Genomic DNA, 16234 nt, shown 5'->3' on the forward strand with positions numbered 1-16234 from the left:
ATAGCCAGTAGGACAAGTACTGCTCACTGGCTCGACAATTTGCTCTGCACAGAGAAAAAAGACAAATTGAAGAGAATTTTGCCTGCAATAGTTCATTTCATCAAAGTACATGTCCACCTAATGGTGAACAACAAAAAACTGCACAAAAGCCTCAGCTTTAGTTCAAAATGACTATGCAGAAATACAACAGATGTAATTCTGGAAAAAATCCTTGCACACAAAGAAATCTCACTTTGATCAAATAGAATGCGGGTCTGGGTAAATGCCGTCTCAACACTAAAACAGATGTAAATGGTCTGGGCACACTGGAACAAGCTATAAAAAAATAATTGATAAAACAAACTCAAATACAAGCGCTTTCACCCGGCTAAATGCTGGGCTTTTTCAAGTAGAATGAAACAGACCATTACAACTATTACAACTGTAAATACTTCCATTTAAAAAAGGCGCCAAAACTCCTTAAAGTGATACACCTTCTTTCTTAACAAGACTTCCTTTAGTTAAAAACATTTAATAAAAACTCAAAAGTGTTTGTAATATAAACTGACCATTTATTTCTTTGGAGTTATTGGTTTCATGGTCTGAGTGTTTTATTTTTCCTGTTAACGAGTATTTATTAGAGTGAATCCGGGCACACCGGATATGGCCTTTTTGAATAGTAGCCGGGACCGTTGATGGTATGGAGGAGGAGACTGTGACTGAATTGGATCCACTAGGTGTGCATTCGCAGCAGGAGGAGGTATTTTCAGCAATTGCTAACTTGAATGGTGAGATGCGCAGTTTAAAGAGGGATTTAACTTGTTTGATTGAGTTGCTTACTCAATCTGGACCGTCTCTTCCGTGTGGGCAGGTGTGTATGACAACAGCCAATCAGGCTATCGGTGAGGAAAGAAGTGGGCGTGCTGTGAGAGGCCGTTCACTCCGTAAATTTACTTTGTTCACCCAAGATGGGAGTTGGAATCTGTCTTTGTTTTCTGGTACGAGTTTCGGAAATGGTGAAACAAGGAGAGAAGTCTCTGTTTCTTCCAATGGAGAATTAAATAAAACGACCAACGTACCACCCACCATGACGAGGAGGCGAACGGAAGGGTTGACACATCTAAACATCATAGGAACGCATGTTCTAACACAGGTACTGACACAACTGCCACGTTTTCTGGCAATGTAGCCCATTTAGATAAAAGAACAACATTTAATAACTATAATTTAAGTGAATGGGTTAATTCTTTTAAAGGGAAGAAAGACTTATTTTTGGAGAACAGTGAACCAAGTCACGGCACTAACATATATAAGCCAGTGACATCTATGGGCTCTTTGAAAGAGGGCATCAGAAATTTAGAACACAAACTGTTTAAAATTAAAAGTGTTAATTTAGACATTATATATTTGGAAGAATGTTTGAAAAAACGTGTTGTACCACAAGGTTTGAGGGTATGTAAATACCAGGAAGGTTTTTTATATGACTATGATATGGCAAAAGCATTTAATGAAATATTTGATGAATGTGGTTTTAAAATATTGAATTTGATGTTAAAATATTCCAAACAAAAGGTTGAATATCTATTGAAAGATGCAGAAAAGTTAAATCAAGCTATCAAACAAGATTTATTGTTTGAATTTTACAACGATGTATATGAATACTGTTTTATAAGAGTAGATAAGAAATGTGAAGAAATTTGTCAACGTAAGCAAAAAAAGTTGATTAGAGATTTAAAACAGTATAGGGACAATAAAGCTTACATATTTAAGGATAGATTAAATAGGATTAGGAATATTAACGAACAGGTAAATGTTGATGAATTGAGAGGGATGGGGTAGTAGTTCTAATGATGGTCCAGTGAATGTAGTTTTAAGTGAGGACAACTGTACACCTGAACCCCTGGAGGGTAGTAATGTTAATGGAACTTGTTTGGAGGTTAGATCCCCAAACCCTTTGGACCCAAAAACAGGTCTAGATTTTATAATGCACCTAGGGGAGGGTGATAGTGAAGAAGTAAACAGGATTTTTCCATGGGAAAGGGGAAATAAAGGAATCAAAGAAAAACCAGAAGGAAAGTGAAAGTATAATGACTGGAGAGGATGGTGTGACTACATCATATAATGGGTTTAACAGCTTTAACTTTAATGGAACAGAAATTTAACCAGAACATTTTCAACTGTTTGCAAAAGGTTTTAAATGTGTCGCTTCTAAAGGTTTTGACGTATGTGATGCCATAACTGAATTGAAATATTTTGTTATAAAAATTAATTTTGCCCTAACTTTTGAAACAGCAGCAAGAACTTAATGACGGGGAAGCAATTTTTAGACAAGCGAGCATTTACAATCCTCCAGTACATCCTGCACTACAGGTTTGAGGCAGCATGTGTTTCAGATATTTATTCATTTAGTAAGGATGAAAACGGAAAGAAAAAAATGTGGATATATATATCTAATTTAACCCCTAAAGAAAAAGAAGTATTGGATGAGTTATGTAGGGATAGAGATCTTCGAATTATGAAACCAGATAAAGGGGGAGGAATGGTCCTAGTGAATTCACTGGACTATTCAAGTAAAATCTTAGAAATGTTGTATGATAGTACTACATATGTGCCAGTATCCATTAATGAAATAAATATTGCTTACAGGAAGATAGACATGTTAATTGAAGAACTAATTTTGGAAGAGAGATTAGATTCAAAGGTGGGGGGTGATACTGCAGATTAAAAAACCTAGGATTGCCTCCTTTTTTGGCATACCTAAAGTTCATAACAGCACTACAGATCCTCCCTACAGGGCTATAGTTTCCGGTGCAGAATCAAAATCTTATCCTACAGCTACCTTTTTAGATTACTCTTTAAAGCATTTGATAAAAGATTCTGAACATTTATTAGTAGATTCATGGGATTTTTTGAGCAGTTTAACACCGGCGACATATGAAGGCGAAACATGTTTTTTGACCATCGATGTAGTGGACCTTTTTCCTTTTTTCCTGTATTCCAGTGGAAGAAGGCCTTGATATATTTCTGGACTTGTTAAGGGAGAGAAATTCTACATTTAGGATGGAGGTAGATGTAATAGTGGAACTAATGAGGGTAGTATTGGAGAATAATTTTATCTACTTTGAGGGTGTGACCTTTAAGCAGATCAGAGGCGTTGCTATAGGAGCAGCTTGTGCCCCCATATATGCCAATTTCGTCCTCCTCAAGTGGGAAACTAGATATATTTTTGGATCTATGTACAGTAAAGTACATCAAATTATATAGGAGTTTTCTGGATATTTTTATCATTTGGGAAGGGCCTGAGGAACACACAGGTCTTTTTATAGTATATTTAAACTCCACTACTAATTTTTTGAAGTTCACACACAGAGTAGGTTTTAATAAAATAGACTACTTGGATGTTGAAATTGAAAAACATGAAGGTAAACTGAAATCCAAAATACATTGCAAGGACACATTTAGTAACTCTTGCCTTCCATTCACGAGTGCACACCCTTGGAAGCAGCAGAGGAGTATAGTTAAGGGTCAGATGGTCACGGCGGCCAGAATGACCTCAGAAAAGAATGATCTCCTCTCTGAAATTGATTTAATTTCACAATTTTTCAGGGGTAGAGGATACCCCAATAACTTAATAGTGGAAACAGCAAATTAAATTATTAGGGGTTGGGGGACTAAATTTATACCCCTATTGGGTAACACCCAGTATAAATTAGGTAAATCCACAACTAACAAGGTAGTAGAAAATCATTTTGGGAGGGCCTTGGTAATTCAGTATAGTAATTTTTCTACTGATTTTTAAAAAATAGAGTTAAACTGAGACACAATCAGGAGATTGTGGATAGGATAGGTAATGAACCCCGATATGTATACAAAACAGGGACAAACAAAGAAATTACTTGAGAGGAATAACAAGGTTGTGGAAAAACAGATAGTCACTGGGACTAAAAAATGTGATAGGTGTGCATATTGTAGGTACATTATAGATAAGGAGCAAGTAGTGTTGGAGAACAGTTTGAAAAGTCAGGTTACTTTCAGAAAGGGTAACTGTCATACTAGGGGTATAATTTATTTAGCAATATGCAGGGACTGCCCTTGTTTTTACGTAGAAAAATCTGAAAGGACCTTAAATAAAAGACTATATGAGCACACCCACAATATAAAAAGGAAAAATATGAACAATGCATTGTATAAACACCTACACACAGAAATTACCCATAGAGGGTTCATGCTTGGAATTTTAGAACAAGTACTGGTTGACCCTAGGGGGGGTGATTGGGAGAACTGGCTGTGTTGTAGAGAAACATACTGGCAAATCAAACTGAATGCAACTAACCCCCCCAGGACTTAACGACCACATATCAATTAAACCATATTTAATTAAAAAGACAAAAAAAAAATAGGAGTGTAAGAGTAGAGTACACAAGAACAATAAATTTTAAATATGTATATATATATATATATATTTTTTTTTTCTTTGGTACAACTATTATGAATTTTATTGATGGTTCTACACTTATTAGTGTATAACAAGATAAAGTATGTTTTTTCATGTGTGTATTTATTATAATCAATTATATTACAAACACTTTTGATTTTTTATTAAATGTTTTTAACTAAAGGAAGTCTTGTTAAGAAAGAAGGTGCATCACTTTAAGTTTTGGCACCTTTTTTAAATGGAAGTATTTATAGTTGTAATAGTTGTAATGGTCTGTTTCATTCTACTTGAAAAAGCCCAGCATTTAGTAGGGTGAAAGCGCTTGCATATGAGTTTGTTTTAGCAATTAAATTTTTTTATAGCTTGTTCCAGTGTGCCCAGACCATTTATTTATTTGGAGTTATTGGTTTCATGGTCTGAGTGTTTTATTTTTCCTGTTACTAAAACAGGTTTAACAACAACTTGCCGACAAAAATGGAGTTTACAGCATAGAAATTTCACTTTACAGACTGAAGCTGGCTTGAATAGACTAGCTTACATAGCATATAGCTGAGGCCACAGACTAAGCCAACAGACCCCATTAGCAGTTGCAATTGTAAAATGGGCTTCATGAGTGAACATGTCAAGTGTTGTAAGTATATCCGTTTTAGGAAAGATATGTTTAACAACAAAGTTTTACAGAGGACCAAGCAATAACAGATTTTATAACAGATGTACATACAGAAAGTGAAAATTTGGTTGAAAGAGCTGCTCCAATTGTCTAAGTCTGAATTAATCACTTTTCGTTTGAAAGCTGCACTAAGGAGGAGGAAGCTGAAGCAGAAACTGGTACACAGTGAGCAGAGGGAAGATGATCATTGCTGATTTTGTGCCCAATCTGACCTGCTTTGTTAAAGACAAACCACAAGATTTGCAGTTACAGTGGATATAAAAAGTGTACACACCCCTGCTAAAATGCCAGAGTTTTGTGATATAAAAAAAAATGAGACCACAATAAATCATTTCAAAACTTTTCCCACCTTTAATGTGACCAGTAACCTGTACAATTCAATTGAAAAACAAACAAATCTGTTAGGGGAAAAATATAAAAAATAAAAAAATTACAATACACTGGTTGCATAAGTGTGCACACCCTTAAACCAATACTTTGTTGTGTGTGCACACCCTTAAACCAATACTTTGTTGAAGCACCTTTTGATTTAATTACAGCATTCAGTTTTCTTGGGTACATACCTGCCATCCATTAAAGAGACTCTGATTAACCCTAAATAAAGGTCAGCTGTCCTAGTAGGATTTTCTTGACATTTACTCAGTTGCCTGCTACAGCAAAAGCCATAGTTCGCAGAGAGCTTACAAAGCATCAAAGGGATCTCATTGTTGAAAGGTATCAGACAGGAGAAAGGTACAAAAACATTTCCACAGCACTGGATATACCATGAAACACAGTGAAGACAGTCATCAAAAAGTGGAGAAAATATAGGACAACAGTGATGCTGCAAAGAACTGGACGTCCCTCCAAAATTGATGAAAAGACTAGATGAAAACTGGTCAGGGATGCTGCCAAGAGACCTACAGCAACAGTGAAGGAGCTGCAGGAATTTCTGGCAAGTACTGGTTGTGTGCTATATGTGACAATCTCCCGTATTCGACATATGTCTGGACTATGGGGTAGGGTTGCAAGATGGAAGCCTTTTCTTACACAGACAAACATCCAGGCCCAGCTAAAATTTGCAAAACAATACATCAAGTCTCCCAAAAGCATGTGGGAAAATGTGTTATGGTCTGATGAGACCAAGGTTGAACTTTTTGGCCACAATTCCTAAAGGTTGGTTTGGCGCAAAAACACTTTGCATCAGCAAAAGAACACCATCCCCACAGTGAAGCATGGTGGTGGCAGTATCACGCTTTGGGGTTGCTTTTCTTCAGCTGGAACTGGGGCTTTAGTCAAGGTGGAGGGAATTATGAACAGTTCCAAATACCAGTTACTTTTGGCCCAAAACCTTCAGGTGCCTGCTAGAAAGCTGAAGATGAAGAGGAATTTCACCTTTCAACACGACAATGACCTCAAACATGCATCCAAATCAACAAAAGAATGGCTTCACCAGAAGAAAATTAAAGTTTTGGAATGGCCCAGTCAGAGCCCAGGCCTAAATCCAATAGAAAATCTGTGGTGTGACCTGAAGAGGGCTGTGCTCAAGAGATGCCCTTGCAATCTGACAGATTTGGAGCACTTTTGCAAGAAGAGTGGGCAAATATTGCCAAGTCAAGATGTGCCATACTGATAGACTCCTACTCAAGAAGAATGCTATAATTAAATCAAAAGGTGCTTCAACAACATATTAGTTTAAGGGTGTGCACACACAACAAAGTATTAGTTTAATGGTGTGCACATTTATGCAACCAGCATATTGTACGTTTTTTATTTTTTATATTTTTCCCCTAACAGATTTGTTTGTTTTTCAATTGAATTGTACAAGTTATGGGTCAAATTAAAGGCGGGAAAAGTTTTGAAATTATTTACTGTGGTCTCATTTTTTATATCACAAAAACTTGGCATTTTAACAGGGGTGTGCACACTTTTTATATCCACTGTATGTTCTGATGGCTTTTAATTAAACTGAAAAGTACACTGATAAAACAGACCAAGATGAATTACTGACTGACACACTATTTATTTCAATTTAGAAACTATCAGTAGCAGTGTTTACTGATGATGACACGATCAATTCCACTATTATGACATGTACTCTAAAACTGATCAATATTTAAAAAAATATATATTAAAGTTTGAGGCTGAATGGTTGGACTTCTTTGACACAGGATTAAAAGAAATGCTAACTCTTCAAGTAAGCTGATCAAGGAAAAGAATATGAAAAAGGAACACACAGAACATATCAGTGGACTTTAGAGACAGAAGCATGCTAGAGATTTGAACATGTGAACGGAGTACAATGGCAATGAAAATACAAACATTTAAAAATAATGTCATGCCGAGTGGTAATGAGCATGGTCATGACTAGGGAAATGCATTTAGTGTGTTCAAAGGATTAACGATTTTGCCTGGTACACTGGAAATTAGAAGTTATGTACTCACCATAACGTTCCATCTGAGTAGGTACTTCATTTGTCTGCAACCTGTGGGTCTCGGATCCGACCGGCAGCTTTCCAAGCTTCAAGATCCGAGCTCCTAGCTCCTCCCCTCTACCCACAATCCCCTGTCACCACCACACTACCTCAGATCAGTTTTGCTGTATCACCTGAAAAAACCTGTAATAAACAGATTCAGATATTCTCAAGAATCATAAAAGATCCTACAAACCCGATACAGGTTAGGGGGATGGCAGGGGGGGATGGTTGCAGACAAATGAAGTACCTACTCAGATGGAACATTATGGTGAGTACATAACTTCTAAATCTGAAGTAGTTACTTCATTTGTTCTGCAACCTGTGGGACAGAGTCCCCAGCTACCTAAACAAAGAAACCTGGGTGGTCTATGGAAGGATATTCCGAAGCACCGCGGAGCCAAAGGACGCCCTGCTTCTAGATATCATGTCCAGCTTATAATGAGAAATAAACGTATGAGCAGAGGACCAAGTGGCTGCTGAACATATGTCGTCCAATGGCATCCTGGACCAGAAGGCTGCAGAAGTTGCGATGGACCTTGCGGAATGTGCATGAATTTTAAATGGGGTTGTTTTGCCCGATGCCTTATAAGCCTGAGAAATACATTGACAAATCCAATTAGCCAGTGTCACTTTGGATATACGTTTTCCCATGGATGAAGGAGCAAATGACACAGAGTTGATCAGCCTTACGAACATCTTTGGTCCTGTGCAGGTAAAAACACAACTGTCTATGTACATCTAGTGTATGCAACATGTATTCTCCCTTATTTTGAAAATTGGCAGATTGATAGTCTGATTGATATTTGCCACAGATGCCACTTTTGGTAAAAAAGACGGGTTAGTCCTGAGAGACACTGTCATTGTGGAAAATAAGATAGGGAGGTTTCATGCACAAAGCTTGGAGCTCTGAAACCCTTTTAGCAGAAGTTATGGCTACCAAGAATGCCGTTTTCCAGGACAGAAAATTAAGGGGTACAGAAGCTGCAGGTTCAAAAGGAGGTTTCGTTAAGGCTTGCAGAACAAAGGTCAAGTCCCAAGGGGGAGTCACGGATTTCACCGGTGGCTTGAGAAGGAAAACGCCACGCAAGAATGTCTTACACAATTTTGTAGACGCTAGAGATCCTAATCTGTCTCCCACATGAAAATGGGATATTGCTGCCAACTGTACTTTTACCGTCGATGCACTGGCCCCTTGTTCAAAAATCATGGACAAAAAATCCAAGACTGTAGGAATCGGAACAGTAAAGGGGTTGAGACCTTGGCTGTTAGCCCAGATAGAAAATAGTTTCCACTTGCTATTATAGATTTTCCTGGTGGACGGTTTATGAGCCGCTACCAGAATAGTTTTCACTGGTGACGAGATACCGGGAGTCCTTTCCATTAGTGGAACTGGATCAACCAAGCCGCGAGCTTGAGGTTTACCAGGTTCGGTGTTGGGCACCCCGTTGGGTGCGATATCAGATCTGGAATGGGATCCAGGATTAAAGGGGAGGAGAGATTGTGAGACCGCAGGTATGGAAACCAGATTTGACGAGGCCAGAATGGGGCTATGAGGATAATTTTGCTCCCCAACCGTCCGGCTTTCTGAATGAACTTCGCCATGAGCGGAAGCGTGGGGTAAGCATAGAGTAGACCGGGAGGCCAAGCATGAATCAGAGCGTCTCTGGGGCTCTCCCCTTCTGGGGGAAGAATTGCGAAGAACTCGCTGCATTTTGTGTTTTGGGGGGTAGCAAAAAGATCGCAGTGAGGCCAACTCCACTTGTGGAAAATTTCCTTGGCAACTTTCGGATTGAGAGACCACTCGTAAGGACTGAGAATTACTCGACTCAATTTGTCCGCCAGAATGTTGGATCGTCCCGGAATGTGCATTGCTATCAGAAAGCGGTTGGTGGATATCGCCCATTCCCAAACTCTCATGGCTTCTCGACAAAGAGGGTAGGAGAGAGAGGCCGATAGCCGCTGCCATCGAGCCTAGTGCTCTCAGGACTAACTCTGCCGGCAGAGATTTGGTGCGAAGAAGAGCCAAAACTTGGAGTGAGAGGCTGGACAGCCTGTCCGAGGTCAAGAAGGCCCGAGAAGATCGGGAATCTAGAATGGCTCCTATGTAATCTAATGCTTGCACAGGATGAAGAAAAGACTTCGGTATGTTGACTGAAATGCCCAAGCTGTCGGCAAGAGACAGAACATAGTCCCTCGCGGTACAAAGTTGATGCCTGTTGGTTGCTGTGAGGAGCCAGTCGTCTAGGTACGGAAAGACCCTTATGCCCTGAAGCCTCAGGTGGGCCGCAACCACTGCCATGACTTTGGTGAACACCCTGGGGGCTGAGGTGAGTCTGAACGGAGGGACCCTGAACTGGTAATGACTGGCCCCTAGCCAGAAGCGGAAGAACCTCCTGGACCGTCTGTCCATTAGAATGTGGTAGTACGCGTCCTTGAGGTCTATAGAGCACATCCAGTCATTCTCCTGCATTAAGGGGAGAATAGATTGTAGAGTGACCATCCGGAACTTTTCTTTGGGGACAAACATGTTCAGGGCAGACAAGTCTAGAATGGGCCTGAGGTCCCCAGTCTTTTTTGGCACTAAAAAGAACCTTGAGTAGTAGCCCGATCCGGATTGGTCTGGGGGGACCCGCTGGATGGCTCTTTTTCCTAACAAATTTGAAATCTCTACGGTCGCCGCCTCTCTTTGATTGGGTGGGACATCGGGGAGGCGACCACCTGAGGGAGGACGAAATAGGAAGGGAATTTTGTAGCCTCTGGATATAATTCGGAGCACCCATCGATCGTTCGTGATGGACTCCCACATTGACAGGTGCTTCGTTAAACGCCCCCCGACTGCCTCCAGAGCTGGACAGTCAGGTAAGCCCTCAGGGCTGCTGCGCAGGTCTCTCGGAAAAAGGCTCCCTAGACCCGAAGTTACGCGGTCCCCCTCTACCTCTGGGCCGGCGTCCACCCTGCCCCTCTGCCTCTGAAGGGCGCGGAGTCCGAAGCTGGATAGGATTGCTGAGACTTGCGGAACCACAGCTTCTTTTGCCCCCTCTGATTCCTTGAGAAGGAACGTTGGGGGCTCGAGAAGCGGACTCCGACGGCAGACAGCGTCTTCCCGTCCTTCTCACTTTGGACTAGTGTATCGCGTACGGTCTTGCCAAAAAGCGAAGAGCCGTCAAAGGGTGCATTCGTGAAGGACGCCTTGAAAGGTTCCGCGAAATTACAAAGGCGGAGCCAGGCGTGGCGTCTCAAGACAACACCTGCCCCGCTGGCCCTTGCGGCTCCCTCCATAGCATACGACAGTAGCCGCATGGACGTATTTGAAATGGACTTGAGAGTGGCCATACGAGTCGAGAACACGGTTTTGTCCTCGACCGACATTGACTCTGGTGGAGCTGCAGTGTATTCCTTGATTAAATTCTGTTGCAGCCTGATGACATGCGCCATATAATTCAGCGCCCTCACGGAGAAGGTTGCTGAAGCAAAGGTCCGCTTCCCTATACGGTCCAGTGCCCGAGACTCCTTGTCCGGTGGGTGGACCATGGAGCTCTCCTGGGAGAGTTCTCTCTTAGTGGCAGCAGCCACCAACATGGCATCAACTGGAGACCCTTTGGCCCAAGCCTGACTATCTGAAGGGGGGCTAAGGATTTTATCCGGCCGGCATGGGATAGGCTCCACGGTGTCGGGTTCCTGCCAAGCCCTGGTAGTCAGGAGATCTACCAGGGGATCTGCCGGTGGGGACACCCAGGAGGTAGATGGGCCCGCTTCAAACGCCTCCAGAAATACAGACTCATTCGAGGAAGGTTTTTGGGCAGACCACCCCCCCCTAATACGCAACATTTCCATGATGTCTCCAAAGGAGACATCCTCGGGGGGTGACCTTGGGGAACCTTCCCTTTCCTCTAAGTCCGTATCTGTGGTGATGGACTCAGGGGAGTCCATGTGCCTCCTTTTACACATCCGTTTACGAGGCACCTCCTCTGTGGGACTATCAGAAGAGGGCTCATCAACGGCCTCTTGTTCCTCCGAGGGAACCAACTGGAGGATCTGAGCAGGCTGTCCTGATGGAAGGATGATGGAAGGTAGACCCGTATGCAGTGAGGGAGCGGAAGGATCCAAAGCCCGAGTCGGGGACCTGGAAGACCTCGACAGTACCCTCTCCACTACCTCGAATGCAGAGGGAGAACTACTCTCTTCCGGCCCCGAGCGCAGTCTCCTCGGCTCCGAGATAGATATCGGGGTTGGAGCCAAAGCCATCGGATCCGAAAGGGAGGTGCTCTCAGACATAGGCGGCGCCAAAGATGCACCAGCTCCCACGGATCCGACGCCCGGCCCACGGCCCCGAGAGTTTGGATCCAAGATACTCAAGGGTATGGTCGGCGTCGAGAAGGCTTGGGCCACCGGCGCCGACAAAACCCCGGCTCCGAAAGGGCCTGGATCCGAAGATTCCAAAACCTGGATCCAGGTTGAAGGAGGAGAAATCGGGGCAAATATTGAAGCTGCACTCCCCCCCTGTGGATGGGGAGGCAGGAGCACCCCCATCTGCATTTGGGTCTGCAAAAACCGACGCATCATCCTGTCCATATCAGCGTCGGAGAGATACCTAGTAGATCTAGAGGAGGTCGTAGAGGCGGGCCTGGAAGGCCGCCTCGACGACCTCGAGGGTGATAGGAGCTCCTCCTCCGGCGAGAAGGAAGGAGATCAGAGCCGAGAAGGAGAAGGTCCAGACACCCTCGGAGGCGATTTAACAGTCTTCGAAGGCGGAGCCAAGGGATGAGGCTCGGCTCGCCTCTTGTGTCTGTGCTTCTCCCTGTGCTTTTCCCTAGAAGGAGAAGACTGAACTTCCCTTGTACTCAAGGCAGTAGTGGGAGGTTGAGTCCCAGCCTGAGTCGAGGGAATCAGGGGTGCCGAAGCTACCCGGGCAGCCTGCACCTTGGAGGGAGAGGAGGAAGAGGCCTCCTCCGGGGGAAGCAATCCCGCCAGAATAAGCCTGTTCCTCCCGTCCCTCACAGCCCGGGGGTTGAAGGCTGCGCAAACCTGGCAGTCTGAAGACAAATGGGCAACCCCCAGGCATATAACGCACTAAGTGTGGCCATCAGCTGGGGAAAGCTTATGGCCACACCCAGTGCACTTTGAAAAAATAGCTTTATGGCCTTTGGCCATTTTCCTGACACACACACTCACACGCCCAAACACCTAGGGGAGGGTTAACTGAATAAAACGCAATCCCGAAAATAAAAAAGGGCAGAGAAACACTCTCAACACTCTTCTTTTTAACTTGTTAAAGTTTTAAGAAAATTTCTTGAAAAAAATTCACTTCCCTGTTACTAAGCTTAGGAGCTCTTCTCAAGATGCTTGTGATTCAAGCAGCGGCAAAAATGATCTGAGGTAGTGTGGTGGTGACAGGGGATTGTGGGTAGAGGGGAGGAGCTAGGAGCTCGGATCTTGAAGCTTGGAAAGCTGCCGGTCGGATCAGAGACCCACAGGTTGCAGAACAAATGAAGCAACTACTTCAGATTGCCATAGTTGTTTCCTTGCATGTGATGAACAAATGTAGCGTAGAGGTCCTATTTTTGTGAAGTTTTCTGGTAGGCACACTGCAAGAAGGGTAGCAGAGTACTAGCGCACATAAATAAGTTAATGCCCTCTTGAAAGTGGTGATTGACTGCACATTGCCTACTCTAAAAAAGGAACACTCATAACGCCAATCAAATAGCTTTGGGATGCTTTGCTAAAATGAAATAGGGCAGCTTTTTGTCTGGTACTGAAGAGGATTTCTGGCTTGTCTTACAAGAGACCTGCTGAATTAATCTGTGGCTGCATTCTATTTAAAGTGAAAGTTCTGGGTTCTTACCACAACTGAATCTGTAAGTACAGCTTTACATTGCATGCATTAAGACCACTCAGTACATAAAATTGACTCAGACTGCTAACACTCCTCTTACCCTACTGCACTGTTCCCTCTTGGACAATGCAAAAGAAACAAGACAGGAAAAGAAGTATACGGCACAAACTATGATACCAATAACAAATATGAACATTATGGGTGCTCATCATAACAATGGATGTGCATCAGTGTTCCAGCTGGGGACAGAGGGGACAGGGTTTTTTGCAGTGGAAGCTTTGACCCCTTTGGGAACCTGAGAAATAGTTTCTGGGTCAGCAGCGGGGTTTTATATACAAATTTATGAGAATCTGGGACCCTGTAGTATCTGTCTGGCTTAGCAGGTGCAGGGGGTAAAGAGTCAGGGGACAGGCCGGACTCTGAAAATACATAATCTACAATGTCTAGAACAGGTGGAACAGCAAGGGGTCTGTGCTGAGGAAGTAGCAGAAAGTCACTGAGCCTTTTCTTAGATTTACAATAATCTTGGCTCTCCCAGTGGAAATGCTCCCTCATGGTATGCAGAGTTTCCCCAAAAGAATAATCCTCAGGAGTAGAGGCTGAAGGAATGGATTCTTCAGCATCAGAATCCTCATAGGGAAGCATGGAGTAATCCTGTTCAGAAAAGGAATCAGAGGAAATAGAAACCTGATCAGAAGAAACATACTTTGTCTCTTGCCTAGGCCTCTTATCAGGAGGGGGATGGGAGCCCCTGATCAAAGTAATTAGGTCTTCGGCCATTTTCAGCATCTGTTTCTTAGGCATGGAAGTCTGAGCAGGAGAATGCTGCACTTATTTCTTTGTCTTTAGAGCTGCTTTAGTCTTTGAAGCTGAAGATGGTTTAATATATAGTTGTGTAGGTCTGAAGACACCCTCAGAAGCCGATGCCTGCTCAGCGGCTCCAGACCCATCTGAGGGAATGATTTCCAAGTGTCCAATACCTTGAGTATCCAGAGGCCCAGTCGGCTCCACGTGGGAGTCAGAAGCAGCCTGTGGCTCTGAGGTAGCGCGCGCCAGGGGCTGCGAAAGCGCCTCACTGAGAACCGGCAACTGGCCTAGCAGAGGCCTCGTCGTCAGTTTTGGACCTCGGATGCCTATCCTTTTCCTTGTCCTTGCGTTTTTTGTAAACTTCGGTTGTCGGCTGGTCCGACGGCATTATGTAATTAAATCTTCGGCCAAAGTAATGAAATGCAAAATCGAAACCGACGCTTAATAGTGTGTTAGTTGAATCTAGCACAAAAACGACAGCTAGAAACGTTATGATCAGGGCCTAGGCAAGGAATACAGTAAGAGTGAAAGTCCTTATGAGGTATTTGCTTCCCACAAGAAATACAATTGTTAACTTTTTCTGACATCGGACTGGAGCAAGTAAAAAGTTTCCCCAATGGGGTACTTAGCTTTAATGAAGACTTCGGTTCTGAAATTCGAAAATAAGTATCTCAGGAGTCGGGCGACCAGCACTTGCGAACTGCTTTTGCTTCGGGCACCGTGCAGCAAGAAAGACTGAAGAAAATGGCGTCGGCTGCATCTTTTATACCCCTGGCACACTGACGTCAGGGAAGAGGCGACAGCAACTGACGCCAGACCTAGACTTTGGAATTCTGGACGACTGCGGGTAGCCTGCCAGCAGGATAACCCAAGAGTAATGACTGCAACAGTGAAACACGAACATCCTCTTCTGTTCAATGCAGAACAGCTCGCTGTTCCTCACTGAACAGAAGTGGTTCTGTTTTGCAGTTTATGATTGGCTAACATGCTGGCATATGGGCCGATCATAAATCGCAAAGCGGAGGCTGTTTCACCAGGATTTTAACTGGCAGTGCGGGACTCGGGATTGGGCTGATGATCCCGGGACAGTGCTGCTCAAATAGGGACGTCTGGCAACCCTGACTACAAGTATTAATATTAATAAACAACTGGCAAATAAATATGCTGTCTCATATATGGGCTAAATATGGCAATAACTGAGAGCAAAACTGTCAGTTTTACAGTACAGCAAAAAAACAGAAAAACAGGCCAAAGTTTTACTACCACATTTGAAAATGACAATTACTAAAGTACACTAATCTTTAATGAACATAAAGACACAAAGGTGCCAGCAAGGTTATTTTGTTGATGGCAATTTCCCACCAAGTAGGAAAGGATAATTCCTTTATCAGAACAAACAACGTATGTTGCATGTGCTACTTACTTTTTTTGTGGGCTCCTCTTTGGGTGTCTTTGATGATGAAGGGCTGCTGACTTTACTAAGATCTGTAGATTTATGTTTCTTTGGTGCCATTGTATCCACATTACTGTTTACACACTTTTCAAACTGTCTCTTGTCAGATTTACTCCTTTCTTCATTACATCTGGAACGTTCACTTATATTTTCCGGTGCCTCAGAAAACTCAACCGTGTAGGGATACAGTCCATTTACAATGTGTAAAATCACACCAGTCTTCAACTTTGCTTCAGCATCTTTACCAAGTTCCACAGAATCAATACTAGTTGGATTGCTGCCAAGCTGTGACAGAATAAACACGATTCAGTCCCGGTTCTTGAGTTAGTGCTGCAGCAGTTGTTAATACAAGGAGTGCTTACTCTTTTCTGTCTGCAGAAGTCTATGCATTTTTTAACAAAGTCACAGTTAAGAAAACAATGGAAGTCCTAAATGCATACTCAATTACCCCCACCCTACCACAAATGCATAAAAAAAGTTATGTACTCACCATAACGTTCTGTGTTGTCAATTTTCATTCATTCCTCAACATATGGGACAGAGTCCCCAGCTACCTGAATGCCAGGTAACTCTCAGGAAAGATAATTCTGACTACTGTAGA

At 43.0% G+C, this 16234-nt stretch overlaps 1 protein-coding gene across 3 annotated transcripts in view; it reads right to left on the reverse strand.

Annotated features, from left to right (window-relative positions):
- APTX (aprataxin) overlaps positions 1 to 16234 on the reverse strand; it is a 1163679-nt gene that overhangs the window by 478486 nt on the left and 668959 nt on the right. For all 3 annotated transcript variants that reach the window (XM_044060974.1, XM_044060972.1, XM_044060973.1), the window contains one exon: positions 15604 to 15918. In XM_044060974.1, coding sequence (XP_043916909.1) covers positions 15604 to 15918 — 315 coding nt within the window. The remainder of the gene's footprint in view (positions 1 to 15603; positions 15919 to 16234) is intronic.

The sequence above is a fragment of the Protopterus annectens genome, chromosome 2.part0 (assembly GCF_019279795.1).
Source record: "Protopterus annectens isolate FY-2018-M chromosome 2.part0, PAN1.0, whole genome shotgun sequence".
NCBI lineage: Eukaryota > Metazoa > Chordata > Ceratodontiformes > Protopteridae > Protopterus > Protopterus annectens.